This window comes from Electrona antarctica (genome assembly GCF_951216825.1).
Source record: "Electrona antarctica genome assembly, chromosome: 23".
NCBI classification, from domain to species: Eukaryota; Metazoa; Chordata; class Actinopteri; order Myctophiformes; family Myctophidae; genus Electrona; species Electrona antarctica.
In genome coordinates this window covers 2,474,271-2,494,508 of record NC_136804.1, presented here as the reverse complement: position 1 = coordinate 2,494,508, position 20,238 = coordinate 2,474,271, and the positions used below count along the sequence as shown (strand labels likewise).

The window sequence follows — 20,238 nt, the reverse complement described above, 5'->3', positions numbered from 1 at the left end:
ACCTTGCATTATTAATTCTTCTGAAAACGAGCAGCAAGCACAAGGTAAGTGATACACATTCAGGCGGGCATTATTGGAAATGGATGCACTGCGAACAAGTAGCTGTGTGTAGCTGCTGACCACTGCGCTAAGCATTATGACAGGCATGTGGCGAGAGAGAAAGAGAGAGAGAATTGATATATAAATATAATGCACTCGTGTCGGATGTTACTCACAACTTCACAAGCAGCAGCTTTCCTTGCAGCGAATTGCAATAATGTCTTGATAATCTACACATTAGTAACAATAATGTAGAAGATCATCCGTTTTTTTTCTTGTCTTTCCAGATTGGTAATCACCATAATTTAGGCTATATCTGTTCTCCGAAAATAGCTCATCTACAAGCTCACTGCATGGCTGCAGATCGGCTATTTTCGGAGAAGAGATTTATAGACATTATTTGCAAATATAAAATAGCTGTGAGTGATACTGGAGGTGGAAAGCCTGGTTAGTTTGGAGGGGGTGAGGGGACTATTGCGTCACCGTTTCAGCAATTAGGCGGAATTCTCTGTACACATGGAGACGACAAAGTCGCGTCTCCAAACTTTCCCACTCTGGAAGGTGGTTTAAAAATTAGCCGGTTAAGTCCCCTAAAACGGAGTCTCCGTGTGACAGAAAGGGCATATCGGCTAAATACTTAGGACGTATTCTGCGTTACCCGGGTGCCGTGTCATTAGTCAGAAGGTTCATTGTTCCGAAATTACTATCCCTATCTCTAACCTAAACATAACCGCAAGCACGGGAGCAGTGCATGTTTGCCAACCTTAATGCATGTTCGGTTGTGAGATCGTTGTGAGATCGGCTATTGAGCTTGTAGATCGGCTATTTTCAGCAAGTGTAAAATCAGTCATTACGACTGCATCAAGGCCCGCCAAAATACATTTTAGTCGACTAAATCAACTGTAGATTTAGTGGACTAAAACATTCCAGGTGACTAAAACTATTCAAGAGACCATGACTAAAACTAAAACCAAAATTTGCGGCCAAAAACAGCACTGCTTCAGAGTGGGTGTGGTCTAACGTAGTGGTTCTCAACCTGTGGGACTTGCTTGCACCACTGGGGCAAGGGAGGATATTGCAAGTGGGCCCCCAAATAATTGACAAAATACTATTATAACATTAATATAAAAAAAGAGAGATGATATGGCAGTGCCACATTTTCTTTAGTTTTATCTGCCAGCACAAAATGTTGTCATTCTGTCAAAACATCTCTGCCAAGTCACACATGGAAAAGGGAAATGCACGAAAGCATTCAAAGAAAAGGTTATTTTCCTCCAAGAAGCGTCCCAGAGAAGCTGCTAGGATGAAACGACTGGAAGTCACATCTAAGAAACATGCGGCAGTACACAGTACAATCTTCACTGCTGTTTGACCCATTTAGGTGTAAAGTAAATGAGTACATTTGTTCAAGTACTGTACTTAAGTAAAATGTTGAGGTGTAGTATATATGTTTTTACTTTACTTGAGTATTTAAGTACTCGGTACATTTAGTACAGAACAGTACTAATGTTCTATACTTTTACTTCTACTCTAATACACCTTTTACGTTGGTGTGTGTTTGTGTATGTTTTTTTCTTTTTCTTTTTTTCTTTTTTGTGAATTGTCTATAATATGTATGCAGCTGCTGTGACTCTATCTCCAAGACAAATTTCTCCTGAGGGAGACAAATAAAGACAAACCTTGAACCTTGAGAGGCAAATATTGTAATTTTTACTCCACTGCACTTTTATGAAAACTTTACTTTACCAGTTATTTTGTAGATTTTGATTATTATTTCAAAACACATACATAAACCACTTCAGCCTTATATTCCGGCCAAAAGAAAATAAACAATCTCTTTTTAGTTCCATCAATTATACAAGCCTTGAATTCATGGAGATTGTTTTTGTCACATTCCTAAGGCAATGATTTGTTGACCGGCGGTCTCCTACCAGACTGGGTAGAATGGGGTCTTTAGAGAGGAATAGAGATGAAAAGAGGGAGGCTGACAGTGATGGATGAGGGACAGGACTGATGTTTTTTCTTTTCTTTCTTTCTTTTTTGACACAGCAGGAGGAGAATTAACTAATCAACTAAGAAGTACATTGTTTGAAGGTGAAAATGGATGAGGAGAGGAGAAACACCAGGTAGGCAGATGATGCTTCAGAAGACACATGGACAGACATTCAGAAGACACTTGGACAGACATTCAGAAGACACATGGACAGACATTCAGAAGACACATGGACAGACACTCAGAAGACACATGGACAGACATTCAGAAGACACATGGACGGACATTCAGAAGACACTTGGACAGACATTCAGAAGACACATGGACAGACATTCAGAAGACACATGGACGGACATTCAGAAGACACTTGGACAGACATTCAGAAGACACATGGACGGACATTCAGAAGACACTTGGACAGACATTCAGAAGACACTTGGACAGACATTCAGAAGACACTTGGACAGACATTCAGAAGACACTTGGACAGACATTCAGAAGACACATGGACAGACATTCAGAAGACACATGGACAGACATTCAGAAGACACATGGACAGACATTCAGAAGACACTTGGACAGACATTCAGAAGACACTTGGACAGACATTCAGAAGACACTTGGACAGACATTCAGAAGACACATGGACGGACATTCAGAAGACACATGGACAGACATTCAGAAGACACATGGACAGACATTCAGAAGACACATGGACAGACATTCAGAAGACACATGGACAGACATTCAGAAGACACATGGACAGACATTCAGAAGACACTTGGACAGACATTCAGAAGACACTTGGACAGACATTCAGAAGACACATGGACAGACATTCAAAAGACACATGGACAGGCAGGCAGGCAGGCAGGCAGGCAGGCGAGAAATATATGTGTATTGGTTATACAAAATGCAAAAATACAGACAGAGAAAAGACAGGTATGAAAGGATGTTAGGCATTCAGCCAAAGACCAATGGATATCCCACAGGTTGATACAAGTGACACACACACACACACACACACACACACACACACACACACACGTGCGTGAGATGGCGGCTGATTGCGCACACGGGTATGTGTGCGTTTGTGATTGAGGCTGTGTGTGTTGTGTGTGTGTGTGTGTGTGCGCGCTGGGCTGGCAGGAGGCCAGTTTTGTGGAAATTACCAGGCTGAATGGCACATAGTCTGGGGCTCTGGCAGCTTTTATGAGACGTGATGCTGCGAGATGCAGGCGCATGCACACGTATACGCATGCGCACACACACACACATGCTGTTTCATGTGTGACAGCAGATCGGAGATAGAGAGGCCGTCAGACAAAAGAAGTGAATCACAATTTGTTACAAAGAACAATCTGCAATTCTTCGTTCCAGAAATAGGTCTTTTCTCAGTTTCTAACAGGAGGATGAATCTAAGTCAAGATAGCAGCAAACGGGCCATCTGATCTGAACAACGCTGTGCATTACAATATACATTTTGAATAGTTGATATCCTGAGGTGGATATTCAGTGAAAAATAGCCGATCCACAAGCTCACAACGCGTCGTTGGAACACATCTAAAAGATACCGTAGATTGTACCTCTACTCAGTATGTTGGAGCGACTGTGGCTCAAGAGGTAGAGCAGGTCGTCCAATGATCCATGGGTCGGCGGTTCCAATCCCGGCTCCTCCTGTCTACATGTCGAAGTGTCCTTGCCCTTGGGCAAGACACTGAACCCCAAATTGCTCCCGATGTGCTGGTTGGTACCTTGCATGGCTTCCGCCGCAATCGGTGTATGAATGGGTGAATGTAATGCACAATCTATGTAAAGCCCCTTGGATAAAGGCACTATATAAATGCACCATTTACCATTTAGTTACAATACTTTCAGAATAGAAAAGTGGAAAATGGTTGAAGAGAGTTAGATTCTAAAGTACTGTGCTTTGATTGACTCAGAGGAATACCATTATAGACAATTACAATTTACAATTTAGGCATTTAGCAGACGCTCTTAATCCAGAGCGACTTACATTAAGCAATAACAAAAGCATGGCATACATCACATATATAAAAAGTAGTTATCATGAATCATAAACTAAGAACGTAACAGTGGAGTATCTATGTTAACTATACATACTATATAATATATTATACATGTGTACTATAAAGTGCTATGACTACATAAAGTGCAATTCTAGAGCTGTCTACGTAACAAGCTATAGGTCTGTTTAAAATACTATCTAAGTCTACATAATGTGCTATCTAAGAGGCTAGGCTAGGGCAAGTGCTACGGGCCATGGTGGAGTCTGAAGAGGTGGGTTTTCAGACTACGGCGGTTATTATAGTGACTCATACATGTAGTCTTGGCGATCAGAGAGCTCTGCCTGATACATCTGGGGAAATCTAAATTCATCGAATTGATTGGAATAGAGTAAACACCAGCTCTAAAAACAAACTGCTTTGAAAAGCAATCCTGATTCCGTCACACGTGTCCTAAATGCCCCTAAAGTCTTTGCATGGTTCTGTACAATTCCCGAATTGTGAAGATGGTTAGAGATGGATAGAGAACTTATTCAGGATACAAGATAAAAGTTAAATTGGAAGTGAGGAGCATGCAGACACAATTGGAAATGTTAGGTGATAAATGATCTTTATGATGAATTCCTATTCTGTTCTTTGTCTATATAGAAGTGTCTATTTGTACGTCTCTAAATGTTTTGATGAATTGAACATGGTGGACCCTCTTGTAAACAAGTGTAATGCTTAATTGGGTCGTCCACTCACAGTTAACAGCCTTTGTATTGAGTTTGTGCTTGAAATGTACTGTAATTCTGCAAAATCAATCAATCAATCAATGAGCATGTCTGTCCTGATTGGATGAAATTGGTAATGCATTTGCTGTTTTTTAAAGAGCTGGAGAGCTGTGGAAATTAACCCTGTTAAATACACTGGAAATACACTATTCTGGAACAATGGTTATTATCAGATTGCGCTTTAACACTTTAACCACAATCCCAAGAATTGCACTTACAATACAGTACCTTTAATTGACAGAAACATAACATAACATACATATTTGCGGCGTTCTAAAGACTAAGATGTGCCTAGTTTAGCTGCATAATACGTGTTCCACGCTATTTAATCCATGTTTTGATGCTGCTTAATACGCTAAACCCGCTATATGTTCCATGTGTTTAATTCATTCGCCGTTTTTTAATAATTAAAAAGAAATTGCGGCGTTGTCGCGGACCTGGTGACGAGGCCGTCGTGTTAAGATGACGAAACCGGAAATCGACCCGGTGCTCTGGGCTGCAAGGGCTTCTGGGAAAATGAGTCCAATGCAAGTGAACGGTGGATTTGACTGTTGTTTGGCATCGCGATGGTGGCATATATTTCTCTTCGACAACAACCCATCCATCCATCCATCCATCTTCAACCGCTTATCCGTAGTCGGGTCGCGGGGGCAACAGCTCCACCAGAGTGCTCCAGACTTCCCTCTCCACAGCAACATTAGTGACTTCCTCCTGGGGGATTCCGAGACGTTCCAAGGCCAGTGAGTCGATGTATTTCCTCCAACTGCGCCTTGGTCTGCCCCGGGGTCTCCTCCCAGTGGGACAACAACCCATGGAACTATTTTCAGGCGGATTTTCATGGATCAAAGCCACAAATACTTTAGCGTATGCTCCAAAGGTAATAAAACAATCCTGGCAGCCTAGGTAGTTAGGATATATCAATTTAAAGTCCTTAAAGTGTTGGGATAGAAATAGCAGCCTCTCTCTCCCTCACCTCCTACACGGACAAAGGGGACAATGCCGGCAGAGGGGACAAACCGCCTACTAAAACAGACCTTTTTTCCACCCCAAGGTTCTGTATCTTTGTATATGTTACAGTATATTGGGCTTTACAGTGTGTTTTAACAGCGGGCGAGCATCGTGACACACATCGCCTAATTGGGCGAAGAGATGAATTATTTGTATCTTTTCCGGCGACGTTCCTCCGCCCCCTTTTCAATTATGGGCCGTTGGACTGCTATCGGCCGTAGTCCCATAGACCAGGGGTTCTCAACGTTTTTGGCCGGGGACCCCCGAAAATGCTTTGGCAACGTCTCGGGACCTCCGCCCCGCCCCCTCCCGACCCCCAATATAAATTGACTGCTACAATAACCTTAACCCATTTTGGGCGGGAACCCCTTTTGGTGTTTTAAGCATTGTTATAATTTAGCTATTTAAAAATAGCAGATCTACAAGCTCATAGCGCGCCACCGAGTGGCGCGCTACGAGCTTGTAGGTCTGCTATTTTAGAAAATTAGTGAAAATAAAATTTAAAAAAAAATCTTTTTTTTTTTTTAATAATTTGGGGACCCTCCAAAATAATTTGGCGACCCCCTGAGGGGTCGCGACCCACGGGTTGAGAACCCCTGCCATAGACAAATAATGCACTTCCGGAAAATTCTTCTGGCTGTCGCCTGCTGTTAAAACGCACCGTTGGAGTATAGCACTGAAAACTAGAGCCTGACCAATAACCGATTTTTGCAGATCGTGATTTCGGAGACTCCTATAGCAGCCCACCAATTTCTGACATTGTATAATTACCAATACTGTCAAATGATGGACGATACATTGGTCTGACTCTGACTATACTGAAAAGAGAAAACCCAATGAGACAGAAAGACAGATGGTTATAAACCCGTCCAATCCAGTATATTTAGACTAGGAGTTTGACTCCTGCATGTGTAAACGGAGTGAGATGTCTCCTGTGTCCTGCAGGCTTGCGGGCTGCTGCTGCTGCTCAGCGTTCCAATCCAACGCCACAGCTAATTCTGTTAGCGCTGCTGTTTTCTGTGTGCTTATCGCTGCCAAACACCAACGTACAGACACGCAATGCCTGGCACCGTCCTCACTCAGCATTGTATAACATGCACTTTGTGTGGCGGAAACAAAGGCCGAGAGACAGACACACAGAGAGAGAGAGAGAGAGAGATGGAGCAAACGAGAGAGAAAAGGATTAAATACAAGTCTATAATATCGTTGCTGTCGGTTGGACACTTTGAATGTCCAAAAAAACTTTACTTTTCAGAAAATTGAAGAATGAAGCTGTGTTCCAATGGATCCAATGTAGTTATTATTTAGTCGCTCGTTCTTTAGGTTAATACGGAGACCACATGTGTTTTGTATATTTATGCAACCCCGCGAGTCGCGACACACTTAACTACTTCACACAATAATCTTTTACATAAATTGGCGATCTACGAGGTAGATCAGCTACTTTTGAAATATGGAGATAGTTTTGTGTGTGTGTGAGAGTGTGAGAGAGAGAAGGTCATGATGGAATGCAGATATGGCGGTTTGATGGATGCTATTGAGGGCCTCCTTTGTTATCAGTAGGGGGAGAAATATGACGGCCACTGTTGGCTGTGTAACCAGTGTAGTGTGAGCCTGACATAAAGCATGGGTGTGGAGACAGTCTGAATTCAAATTCTAACATTGTACTGTACTGTATACTGTAACCTGGACCCAAGTCAGCGTTTTCAAAGGCAGTTGTGGAATTTCAGGGAATTCGGTACAGAATTTTCCGCCCGCTAGTTAAAAGATTCTCTCTTTTTTTTTTGAGTGGTGCAACCACTCCTATAGACGGCTATGTGTGTCCCTGGCTGGGTCTGTCCGAGCACGAAATAGCGTTTGGTTGGTTTTCACAATACAAGTGTCACTGTTGCGCAGCCTAACACACACACACACACACAAACACACACACACACACACACACACACACACACACACACACACACACACACACACACAGAACTGTATATATGATGAATTGGGGTGTTACAGTACAGTACAATGACAGTACAGTACAGTAGAGGGACCTCCTGGGGATCCCCACACGGTAACTCTCATTTCTCAACCATTTCGGACGTGGGGTGGTTCGCCGGAACCGGGCCCACCCCCTGGCCGCATTCCTGTGGGCCTGGACTTCCGGGGACCCCCACACGGAGTTGCACCACTCACTTCACACAGGTGTGATTTTTTTTATCATAGGTCCCCCCAGCCTATGTGCAGTAGGCTACAGACCGCCATTTGATATGTAAGATACAGATTTGATATTTAACTTCTGGGAGTCGGACCACAGTCTACAATGTAAAATAATCCGTGTTTGAGAGTGTAGAAATTAATTGGTTCCATTTGTACGGTCTCAGAGTAACAGACCTGTAAGGATTCATTTGGTTACTAACTATCAGTCATTTAGCTGGCGAGTCGCGAGTCACGATCCCCTGGTAACCCCTCATGGGAAAACCTAAACGTGTTCTGACCGTTAGACCGTTACCGTTAGTCAAACTCGTACTATGTTGTCAGCAGAGTATTTCATGTTAAAACCTCAATCATTTTCCTGACTTAGGTTTAGACAGATTGTAGTGTGTAGTGTGTGTGCTCCAAAAAACAAGACAACGCAAGGCGATTGAATGTTTCCTATCTCATCTCGTTGGCAGAGAATCTCTACTTTAGCTTATTGTGTGTGTCTGTGTGTGTGTGTGTGTGTGTTTGTGCGTGTGTGTGTGTGTGCGTGCGTGCGTGAAGGATATGTAGATGGCCACTATTATGTGAAAGTGTCCCTGACTGGACCAACACACTTAACTAACCCCTAACAGCTTCCCCCGTGTGTGCTCATCAAAGCCATCTGAGCAGCCATCAGCTGCTGAAGCTGCAAAAACAATTACCAGAAAATATTCCCTTATTGCAGTGGCTGCGGTGTGTTCCAACCTTTTATGGATCATGGCCCCATTTTCAGAGCATGCTTATTTGAATGTGTGGATCAATGGAACTACAGTAGTATACTTTAACCCATTTTGGGCGGGGACCCCTTTTGGTGTTAGCATTATGTTATGCTTTAGCTATTGAAAAATAGCAGATCTACAAGCTCTTAGCGCGCCACCGAGTGGCGCGCTATGAGCTTGTAGGTCTGCTATTTTTTTTAAATCGAAGAACGACATAGAAACATAGCTTTTTCAGAAAACTGTCATTTTCAAACAGACATTTTTAGAATCTGATCTCAGGTCAAAATGGGTTAAGTTCCTAAGGAAAAAAAACACCATGAAAATGTTTTATGTTATACATACGGCAACAACCCTCAAATTCCTTTTTGAACATGTACGGAATATTATTTTTCTTTGTTTCTGCATTTAATGTTAACACTTTTCAAAGACCATGTGGATGTGTGACTATGTCAAACACATTGCAGATGTAAAAGGACAGACCGTTGCTTTTATACAAACAATAACAAAACAATCAGACATTAATTATACATTTAGGATTTTGTTTTCCTTTTAATATGCAGATTTCAAGATAAAGTTCTTTGATAAACAAAGGGACGTTTTTTTCTTTCTTTTTTGGCTAGTATATAAAAAAGCTATTTAGAAACCAGTGAGGAGACAAACAGTGGTCGTGTGCTTACATGTTCAGGTATCAAATACAGAGTGAAGAGAAAGAAGAGACAGAACTTTACTTTGCAATGGCCTTATTGCAGTATTTTTGTCATGTCAAGGACCCCCAAATTAATATGAATTTGACTGATATTATAAAAAAAAAAATCATGAACATTTGTGCAAATCTTTGTGTATACACTATTTTTTTAAGTGAGTTTTTCCTTTTCTTTTTTCAAATCTTTGCTTCTGGGGGTCAGGTCTTAAAGGACCACTTCACCACTTTTCAACCTATCTTCATATAATAGGTCCTCACTAATAATCATGATAAAATGGCACCATTTCTTTCTACTCGGTCTGTGTCTCATACGAGGGCAGTGGGCAGTTCAGAGACCCGTCCACCAGTGACATCATCGTTAGGCAGATTCTTTTTTTTAAATGATTTTTTTACAAACATTTTTAGATTTTTATTATCGTGAGAACAATGGCTTCCATTTTCGCATTGCAACTTTTCAGGAATAGAAAGCCTGCAGTTTCTATTAGCTTGGATTCCCCATCGATGATGTCACTGGTGGACGGGTCTCTGAACTGCCCACAGCCCTCCTAGACACAGACTGAATAGAAAGAAATAGTGCCATTTTATCACGATTATTAGTGAGGACCTATTATATGACGATAGGTTGAAAAGTGGTGAAGTGGTCCTTTAATGTGTTAACACAACAGTGAACACAGTCTGACACACTGGACTAAGACCATTGTACATCAAAGCGTTGGGAAAGAAGATAACTGGAGTTCCCAACAGACATCTATCTCACCGACTAAGAACCACTTCATCAATAAGATTGAACCACAGGTTACTTATACTACACACTGAGCCATTAAGACAGGGCTACGCTCCCGGACAATATGCAGAAAGGAGATAAACTCTGGGATTAGGAGGTCAAGTCGTTCTCGTTCCCCTCACAATCAGACCTGTAAACCTACCCATCTCTTGGGTCAATGTTACTTCTGTCAGTACACGTTATAGCTGAAATTACATGCTGTTTTATACAATCCATCATAATGCAAGCTGTAATATGACTACTACCCATTTTTGCAATTTTTTTTAAGGATAGGATATGGCCTCATACTGTAGTCCATTTAACCCCTATGTACGTCATATAGCCAATCTACAAGCTCACAATGTATCGCACGATACGAATGAACATTCGGGGAACATTTGCGGAAAATAGCAGATTATACAAGCTTGCGACATGTCTGCTATTTTTGGCAAATGTTCCCCAAATGTTCATTCATTTTTGACAAAATGAATGTTCTTCCAATTTTGACAAAGTATCATTGTTGGCAGAATGTTGGTCTAGTGTGATGCTCCCTGAATAGGGAGTCAAGGGTTTGTGTGGCTATATGTAGAGTGATTAGATTATAATTGCTGGATATTGAATTGGCATTACTGATTTTATGGCGAAAAGAGCTGAATCGACCTCCACCCTGAGACCGATAGATAGAAAGACAAGTGAGAGAGACTCAGAGATAGTGAGAGAACACCATGAAAGAGAGAGAAAGAGGGGGAGGGAGTTTGGCAGTGCGGAGTCGTATGCAAAAAGATCCATCGCAATATCTAGTACAATATACAGTACCAATGGACATCACACCTGGGTCACAATGGCTGACCTCAGTTACTGCAGTTATGGGATGTAGAAAAAAAGTAATTCCCTGACGAAAGCCTTTATTTTGACCCAATAAAAGCCATTTTAGATTTCATTCATTTTTTATCTCCAATGTCGTTCCCAGGCCTTTTCTCGTCTCACGTTGGAGAAAAGCCTGATTAAAAACCTACAGCAGGAAAGTTGTCTTTTTGGTGCAATGTAAACTATTATGCCAAGCATCAACCTAACTCTCTTGCACCTATAGACACTTTCAGTAGCTGTTCTGGTCCAGCACAGGTACACTTCAGTTGGCTCCATTGTGCCTGACGAGACAACTGCTGATAGGATTTCGCAAAATGAAGGCAAATAAGGTAGGTAATTTGCCCCTTATAGCAACACGCCATCCTAGCATGTCTAAACATGTGTAATATAAGTATCTTTATTCAGCTCAATCAATCGACCTATCACTATTATGATAGTTGTTTTATACTTTGCCTCACGAGGGTGTTGTGCAAAGATTGTGAAAATAGCACATGACAACACAACACAACAGATGTTGAGCTCATAGATTGGCTATTTTCAAAATGTTTGCCCAAGATAGGGATGGATAATTAATTCAGCGTATTTCAGAGTCTTACTTGTTGTGACCCAGGTCTGATGAGCAGAGTGATGAAAACAGATTTACAGTACAATACAGTCAAGTGGCACTGTAAAAAAAAAAAGACAACTAATAACAACAAACACAGTCCATTGGTTCAACTCAAATCATCTCAAGTGTTTAGACATCGTGAAAGGTTTGTGTGCGACGCACACGTCTTTCATAGACAACTACTAAGAGTCCAGTCATTTTGTAACGTTACTGGCATAGTACAGTATGTAACTTTGCCCTGTGTTTACGTGTTTTTTTGGGATAGATGGGGATGTTTTTGGTCTACCGAAACACCAAAATACAGCCAGTGTAGTACAGGGCAGTGTGTTTGTGCAGGCAGACACCACGACCAAACTAGTCCAGTCTAGCCTGGAAATAATGAGTAATCTGTTACACACTATGAACTTTAACCCATTTTGGGGCGGGAACCCCTTTTGGTGTTAGCATTATGTTATGCTTTAGCTATTGAAAAATAGCAGCTCTACAAGCTCATAGCGCGCTTGTAGGTCTGCTATTTTTGAAAAATCGAAGAACGACTGACATAGAAACATAGCTTTTTCAGAAAACTGTCAGGATGTAGAAGACATTTTTAGAATCTGATCTCAGGTCAAAATGGGTTAAAATACAAGTAACATACTGTACATATTCACTGAAAATGACATCTTCTGTCATGTGTCTAACTTTGGTGGTCTTGGATCTGCCAAAAATAAAGTCATTTAAAAAGGTGTGATGAATGCAACCACTACAAGGCAGTAGGCTAGTTATCATGGCAGTGGTGGAAAGTACATTTACTCAAGTACTGTACTTGAGTACAACTACTTTGAGTTACTTTGACTGTACTTGAGCATTTCACTATACCATAGTCACTCCTTAACCCATTTTGGGCGGGAGCCGGGAACCCCTTTTGGTGTTAGCATCATGTTATGCTTTAGCTATTGAAAAATAGCAGATCTACAAGCTCATAGCGCGCCACCGAGTGGCGCGCTACGAGCTTGTAGGTCTGCTATTTTTTTTAAATCGAAGAACGACTGACATAGAAACATAGCTTTTTCAGAAAACTGTCAGGATGTTTTTAGAATCTGATCTCAGGTCAAAATGGGTTAACCCATGTCTAACCAATGACTAGTCTAAAATAGCTGATCATAAAATAGTTCACAGGTCGGCCGTTTTACGTATGTGACACTGTGGCCACGCCGACTAACTGTAAACTAGGCCGTTAAACCCCACGTGATTTTAACTTCTCAGATACTGATCCCGGAGTGTAGTGTTCATTGTATACTTACTATATACAGTACAATGCAGCACAGTTACTTTCGATGGTAAGTTGAACCAATGGATACGGTCTGGTTTACAGTGCAATCTTCATCAGAGCACCAGAGAAAGTTTACAGTGTGTGTGCGTGTGTGTGTGTGTGTGTGTGTGTGTGTGTGTGTGTGTGTGTGCGTGCACGCGGGTGCGTGCGCGCGTGTGTGTATACAGCCCAAAGTGTAAGGCGTGACACAATCTGACAGTAGACTGACAAGTGCAGACATATTTTGCAAGAGTTCATTAAACACAGTCCATTCTCTCATTCTGTGGCGCTCCGTTCCATTCAGCACCGAGTCATTCTAATGTAGTTCCATTCTATAGAAAGGTTCAGTGCTAGCTTCTATTCCGCTTTCATTTGATTAGAAATATTCCGAGTTGTTCCGTTTTGTAAGTGATATTTCATTGCACATAAATGCGTTTCATTCAGTTTCGGTCGGCAGTGTTCCGTTCCATCCCGTTCCCCGTTTTTCTTTTTTTTTTTTTTCATTTCTAAATCCGTTTTAAGACCGTGTGAGTTGCGCTGAGACCAGCCCAGTTAAGTTCCATAATGAGTTGACACAGTTTTTTTTTAGGCATTTTGTTGCTGTGAACATTTTTTTTGTAGTCCTCCAAAAAACAAAACAACGCAAGGCGATTGAATGTTTCCTATCTCATCTCGTTGGCAGAGAATCTCTACTTTAGCTTATTGTGTGTGTGTGTGTGTGCGTGTATGTGTGTGTGTGTGTGTGTGTGCGCGTGCGCGCACCTTTAAACATACTTTCCATGTAGTGTAATAGTACATGTGAGACCCGTAAACTGTGTGTGTAGCAGAGCCTCTGCCTAATATCCTGACCTAAAGCCTAATATCTCCCCCAACCAAGGGCTAATCCACCTTTAAGCTAGTGCTTATTAAGATGGTGGCCTTCCACACGGGCAGACCTGCGTTCGATTCCTGCTGCGTTTCCCGGTGTGGCAAGGTCAAAAGGTCAAGGTCAAAATGGGGGGTGAGTGTAGTGGCTCAGAGCGTCTGCCCGATGACCTAAGGGTTAACCCATTTTGGGCGGGAACCCCTTTTGGTGTTAGCATTATGTTATGCTTTAGCCATTGAAAAATAGCAGATCTACAAGCTCATAGCGCGCCACCGAGTGGCGCGCTACGAGCTTGTAGGTCTGCTAGAAGAACGACTGACATAGAAACATAGCTTTTTCAGAAAACTGTCAGGATGTAGAAGACATTTATAGATCTGATCTCAGGTCAAAATGGGTTAACATGTTGGCCCGCCATGCGGGAGACCCGGGTTCGATTCCTGGGAGTTACGCGTACTGTAGACATAGACAGTGTGCCTGCAACTGAGCAGTGCAGTGTTTCCCATAAGTGGAGCTTATTTGTGGCACCCCGCAATTATTTATTTATTTTTACCTCTGGGACCCCGACCTACACTGTAGGACCATCTGTTAACGCTGAGAGTATACACCATTTGTGTTCTCTCAGAGTGACAGACCGCCAGGGGAACCCTGCAGGTGATTTTCCCATTTCTCAGAACCCCATTTTGGGAAACAGGGTCCTAGTATAACAGACCTGATTTCAACCTTAGACTGCTACGTACTGTACATACAGTAGGTCAATCAGAGGGAGTACGGTATGTTTAAGCATACAGTACGAGGTCTTAGGTTGGTGTTCTCTTTAGGCTTTAGAACAGGGGTTCTCAACGTTTTTGGCCGGGGACCCCCGGAAATGCTTTGGCAATGTCTCGGGACCCCCGCCCCGCCCCCTCCCGACCCCCAATATAAATTGACTGCTACAATAACCTTAAACCATTTTGGGCGGGAACCCCTTTTGGTGTTTTAAGCATTGTTATAATTTAGCTATTGAAAAATAGCAGATCTACAAGCTTTTTTTTGAAAATAATTTGGGGACCCCCTAAAATAATTTGGCGACCCCCCGAGGGGTCGCGACCCACGGGTTGAGAACCCCTGCTTTAGAACGTGTCCAACAGGGACGGCCCACTAACAGCTGGAGTCAACCTACTCGTTACTGGACGTTTTTGTTTTCTTCTGTGATTTTGGTCCTTCTGTTGAAAGCACCCCCAGGCTATTACAAAGTCTAAGCTTTAGCCTGGTAAAATATGAGGATATAAACTCATGTTATACTTTGAAAGAACAGTATTAAGATCGGGGAACTTGGGACTTAAGGATTTTGGGCACTAGCTGAATGGCATTTTGGCTAATGTTTTCATACACTCATTCTAGAAAATAATTACCAGACTACGAAGAAACTAGGCTTGCGGTTTACGTTCTAAGTCTTACTAAGAAGTTCAGTTTAAGGGTTTGGGTCATTGCCCAAGCACAGGCCGTCATTTGAATTTACCCCTTACATTCTCACTATTTAGAATATGAAGTGTGAAAGTGTAGTGTGAAAAGTACTAAGCATGGGCTAGTAGACGGCTCATTGGCGAGAGGCGAGCTGACCGTGCTCCGGTAGCAGTTGGACCAATGGGAGATTAACTGTTTACTTCAAAATGTGGCTCTGTGCAAAAACCCTAGTCTCCGTTTTCAGAAGGTGGTTTCAGAATACCTGTTCCAGTTTTTTTTCCCCCTCCATACACTGACACCACGCTAGACAGGAACGCCCAAAAACGTCACATCCGGTTTTAGCCTGGGGTAAGAATTTTCTATGGCTGCCAATGCAACTTGGTCCAATCCTTAATCACATACGGACAAACATCTATGCCGATGCTATCTAACTTGCGGAGGTAGCGTGCCTTGTCCACGGGCAACAGATCTTTCAATGTATGGCATTGCAAATACGTTTGATAATCGCTACTCTGCTCAATATTGTTTTGAAAATGCCGCAAATTGCATTGCAATGAACGAGCGCAAATCACAACTTCCCCCAAAATAGGGCGGAGTCACAGTTTGAGGCACTGATTACGCGCCGTGGTGTCAGTGTATAGCTCCGCTTGATTGGCTCTGCAGCAGGTTTGAAAATGAACTGGAACAGGAAACAGGTATGCCACGTTCTAGAGAAGGGAACTACAGTTATGCACAGAGACATGTTGTGTCCAGTGTGTGTGTGAAACGTCTGCGGTAGTCCAGCCTATAGGAACAACAAAACACAACTGTATAGGAGCGAGCAGCAGCGGGTTATAGAAAACCTCCACGTCTGGCAGTGAACGCCAGGACTCCCCCAGTGAGAGAGGCGTACGGTAGCAGCTACCCGGTTTCAATTCCTAGCCGGTTGATGCCAAACCTCCGCTAGTCCAAGCTGAGGAAATGAGGAGCCAGGGCCTAAAGCCTCCACCCCAGTGACGCATTTAGACCAGTGATTCTCAACCTTTTGAATTTCAAGGACCCCCCCCCCCCCCCAGTTTAATATGTCCATTAGTCCACCGACTAATGGTCTCTCTGGGACCCCTGATCCCTACACTGCAAAATGCTCAGTGTTCCGTTGTTTGTTCACTCTCAGAGTTGAGGCCAACACATGCTCCTTCCAACGTCGTAAACAACACGCCCCTTTGGACGGGCTTTCCGAAACTACATCGGACAGTCAGGACGTCCGAGGGTGCCGGAGTTCTGTGGGGGAAAAACAGCTCTGCGATCGCCCATCAGAACTTCCGAATGACGTCAATTTGTAGTTACCTCACCTCCCTTTTCCGGAAACGTCGGAATGAGCTTGTATTGGCCTTTTGCAGACCCGTAAAGGGTCCATTTGGACCGCCTGGCCGTCCGTGGACACCCCACGTTGAGAACCAGTGATTCAGACCATCTCCTATAGCATTTCGACCCAGGGAGGAGGAGGAGGTACGGAACCCCCCGTCCTCCTCCTCCTCCCCTTAGCAGTTTGACCCGGCCGGCGGGGTGTAGTTGCTCAGCTCCCTGCGGATGGTGCTGAAGGGCGACAGCTCCAGCTCCGTCGTGCACTCGTGCTCGTTGTCGTCGCTGGCGGCGGCCGAGGGCGGCGCGTGCTCGCAGCAGCAGGCGCAGCAGCAGCAGCAGCACTCCAGGAAGGCGCGGCCCAGCGGGCGGCACAGCAGCAGCAGCAGCGCCGGCGTGACGGCGGCGCGGCAGAACAGCAGCAGCTGCGAGAGCAGGTGCAACACGGCCATGGTGCGCTCGGGCACGCCGTCCGCCATGTACGCCGACACGATGTTGCACACGTTCTCCGGCACCACGCAGGCGCCGTAGACGATGGCCAGCGCCACCACGGTGCAGTTCATCTGGAGAGACGGACAGACGGAGCTTTATTCACCACGGTGCAGTTCATTCTATTCTAGACCAGTGGTTCCCAACCTTTTTATACAAGTACCACCTAGGAAAATATTTTTTGCGCTCCATGTACCACCATAATGTATGTATGTATGTATGTATGTATGTATGTATGTATGTATGTATGTATGTATGTATGTATGTATTTATTTAAAATACAGGAGCGTATAGGCTACCTGCCATTTTTCGTTCCATTCCTAAGCCAATAATGCTGCTGCTCTGACAAAACTATTGTCTAATAATCACTAATCAGCACGACTAATACAATTTAAAATGTGATTAATCCGTTCTCAAATAATTCTATTAACGGCTAGGTGTGCTGTCGTGCCCATTTCAGCACGGCTGGGAAGCCTATATCAACCAATTGCTTGGTCAGAAGAACCACCTGTAGTAATAATAAATATTTCATTCACTTGAAGATGAACACGATGATTTTTTTTAATGTTTTGTAACATTTCGTCTATACAATCACAATGCCACTGTGACCCCCTATACTACTAGTACAATCACCTGGCTCTCCAGGCGGATCTGCTTCTTGTTGCCGCGCGCGCTCGACTGCTCGGCGCGGCGGATCTTGCGGGCGGTGACCAGCGAGCAGCCGATGGTGAAGAGCGTTGGCAGGCAGAAGTAGCAGCCGAAGCACCACCAGAGGCGCGCGCCCTGGTACGTCAGGCCCAGCACGTAGAGCGTGTCGGGCAGGCCGGTGGAGATGCGGATGATGCAGCGCTCCACGGGCGGCTCGTCGGGCAGGTCCGTGTCATCCTCCACCACCAGCTGGCGGATGAGCAGCTCGGGCAGCGAGAGGAGCAGCGCGCCGATCCAGATGACCGCCAGCTTGGCCGTGGTGGACGTGCAGTTCTCGATCATCTCGTAGTACATCTGCACGTTGGTGGCGGCACGGAAGCGGTCGATGCACAGCGCGCACAGCGTGAAGGTGGTCACGCCCAAGGACGCAACCTGGAGGGGGCAGGGAGAGAGAGAGAGAGAGAAAAGGTGATTTCACTATCAATAAACATAAGAGCAAATTAATGAAACATGTATAGTACATTACACAGGCTGAAAGACACTAATTAGCCACCAAGAGCAGAATGTAGAAGCTGAGGGGAGAGAGAGAGAGAGAAGAGAGAGAGAGAAAAGCTATATTAGCATATATTAATAGTGTGTTAAGCACTTATATTCTTTGGCACGGGCGGCACAATCTCTAATGCCTGTTGAATAATCATAATAATCCCTCTTGAATTTAAATTGAGAGCAACTGAGAGACTGACAAAGAGGGAGGTAGAGAGACGGTGTATTTTATAATGTCATATGATTATATATTCAGTTTCACTTGAGTAAGACATACTGTAGCACTTGTACGCGATAAAACTGAATTGGCTGGACATACTTTAACAGGTCATACGTTTATGTTCAAGTCGTATACTCTTTCCGTTTATTAAAAAATAAAACATTCTACATTCTATTTCCGTCACTGATCACATGGCCCAAATAATTGATCTTCTGGTTCTAGGCTACACAGAAAGGATTGGTTGGCAGGTACCTATTCTTAGTAAAAAAAATAAAAATAATCTGAGTACTACAAATTTGTTTGGCTTTCGCCTTTATTTCATTTTTTTGTAGAGGGATAGATATAATAATTTTAAAAAATCGTTAAAAAAAATCCCTGGACTGCTGAGCCACGGCCCAGGCCCCGAGTACTTCTTCTACCACTGACTGTATTTATTTATTTTTTTAATGTTTTTTTTTTGTGGCTTTCACCTTTATTTTATATTTTTATGGAGGGACAGACAGTAGGCTGACAGGAAATGGGGAGAGAGATGGGGGGGGAAGACATGCAGTAAAGGCCGTCGGGATCGGGAGTCGAACCCGTGGCACACTGCCAGACTGGATTACCAGCTAAGGTGCCTGGACCACTGAGCCATGGCCCAGGCCCCCGAGTACTTCTTCTACCACTGACTCTACATTGCAGCAAGCTGAAAAGCCCCCCGTAATGCTTCAATGCTTGAAGAGGGAATGTGAAACAGATGGCACCCAAGATGGAGACAGAGGGATGGAGAGAGGATGAGGCAGGGGGGGGGCTGCTATTTTCTCACACCCAGCGATGGGACCACCTGGGGTGAGAGAGAATGCCAGTTATATAAGGTCGTTATTGACAGCTGCCCAACGCAATATCGCTACCAACTCAAACTACACTGTCAAATCCTGTGTTCGTTTAACTCTCAAGAGTGTGCAGAATACACACATATTTGACGAAAATAGCGGATATTTTCGGCTACGAGATTTGGTGGAGGAGGGAAAAAGGAGTGGGCTCAAGGACAGGTACCTGGGGGACCTGGGTCTGTGACGTATGTAGGGATTAACCCATTTTGACCTGAGATCAGATTCTAAAAATGTCTTCTACATCCTGACAGTTTTCTGAAAAAGCTATTTGTCTATGTCAGTCGTTCTTTTTTATAATAGCAGACCTACAAAAAAATTGAAAAATAGATTGAAAAATAGCAGATCTACAAGCTCATAGCACGCCAACGAGTGGCTACGAGCTTGTAGATCTGCTATTTTTCAATAGCTAAAGCATATCATAATGCTAACACCAAAAGGTTAATACTACATACATGTGAAAAACAAATGGTGGTCAACTGTTATCTTAGAATTGACTAGAAATAAGTCAAGAAAGTACTTGAAGAAGGGAAACTCAATTGAGTTTACCTCATGACTTTCTTTGTATTTCTCCATTAAACATTGGGGGCACAAAACGTGTTGTTTCAGATCACCGGGCCGGGCGTACAGTATGCCCGATGACGTGAAAAATGTGAAATTGGCGACCGACCTGAACATGCTTTTTCTGTTTTCTAAAGAGATGGGGAGAGTGGGGAGTGCGTGCCTGCGTGCGTGCGTGTGTGTGTGTGCGTGCGTGTGCGTGTGTGTGCATGTGAGATCCTCAGTGTGGGAAAAAAA

The 20,238-nt window shown here is 43.6% G+C and overlaps 1 protein-coding gene across 1 annotated transcript in view; it reads right to left on the bottom strand.

The window, feature by feature from the left end:
* Positions 1-16,850: 16,850 nt before the first annotated feature.
* The window catches only part of gpr37b (G protein-coupled receptor 37b), a gene marked incomplete at both ends in the record, with an annotated part of 55,447 nt that continues 52,059 nt past the window's right edge, over positions 16,851-20,238 (bottom strand). Inside the window, 2 exons of the mRNA XM_079494159.1 lie at positions 16,851-17,234; positions 17,794-18,240. Of these exons, the coding sequence (XP_079350285.1) occupies positions 16,851-17,234; positions 17,794-18,240 (831 nt within the window). The remainder of the gene's footprint in view (positions 17,235-17,793; positions 18,241-20,238) is intronic.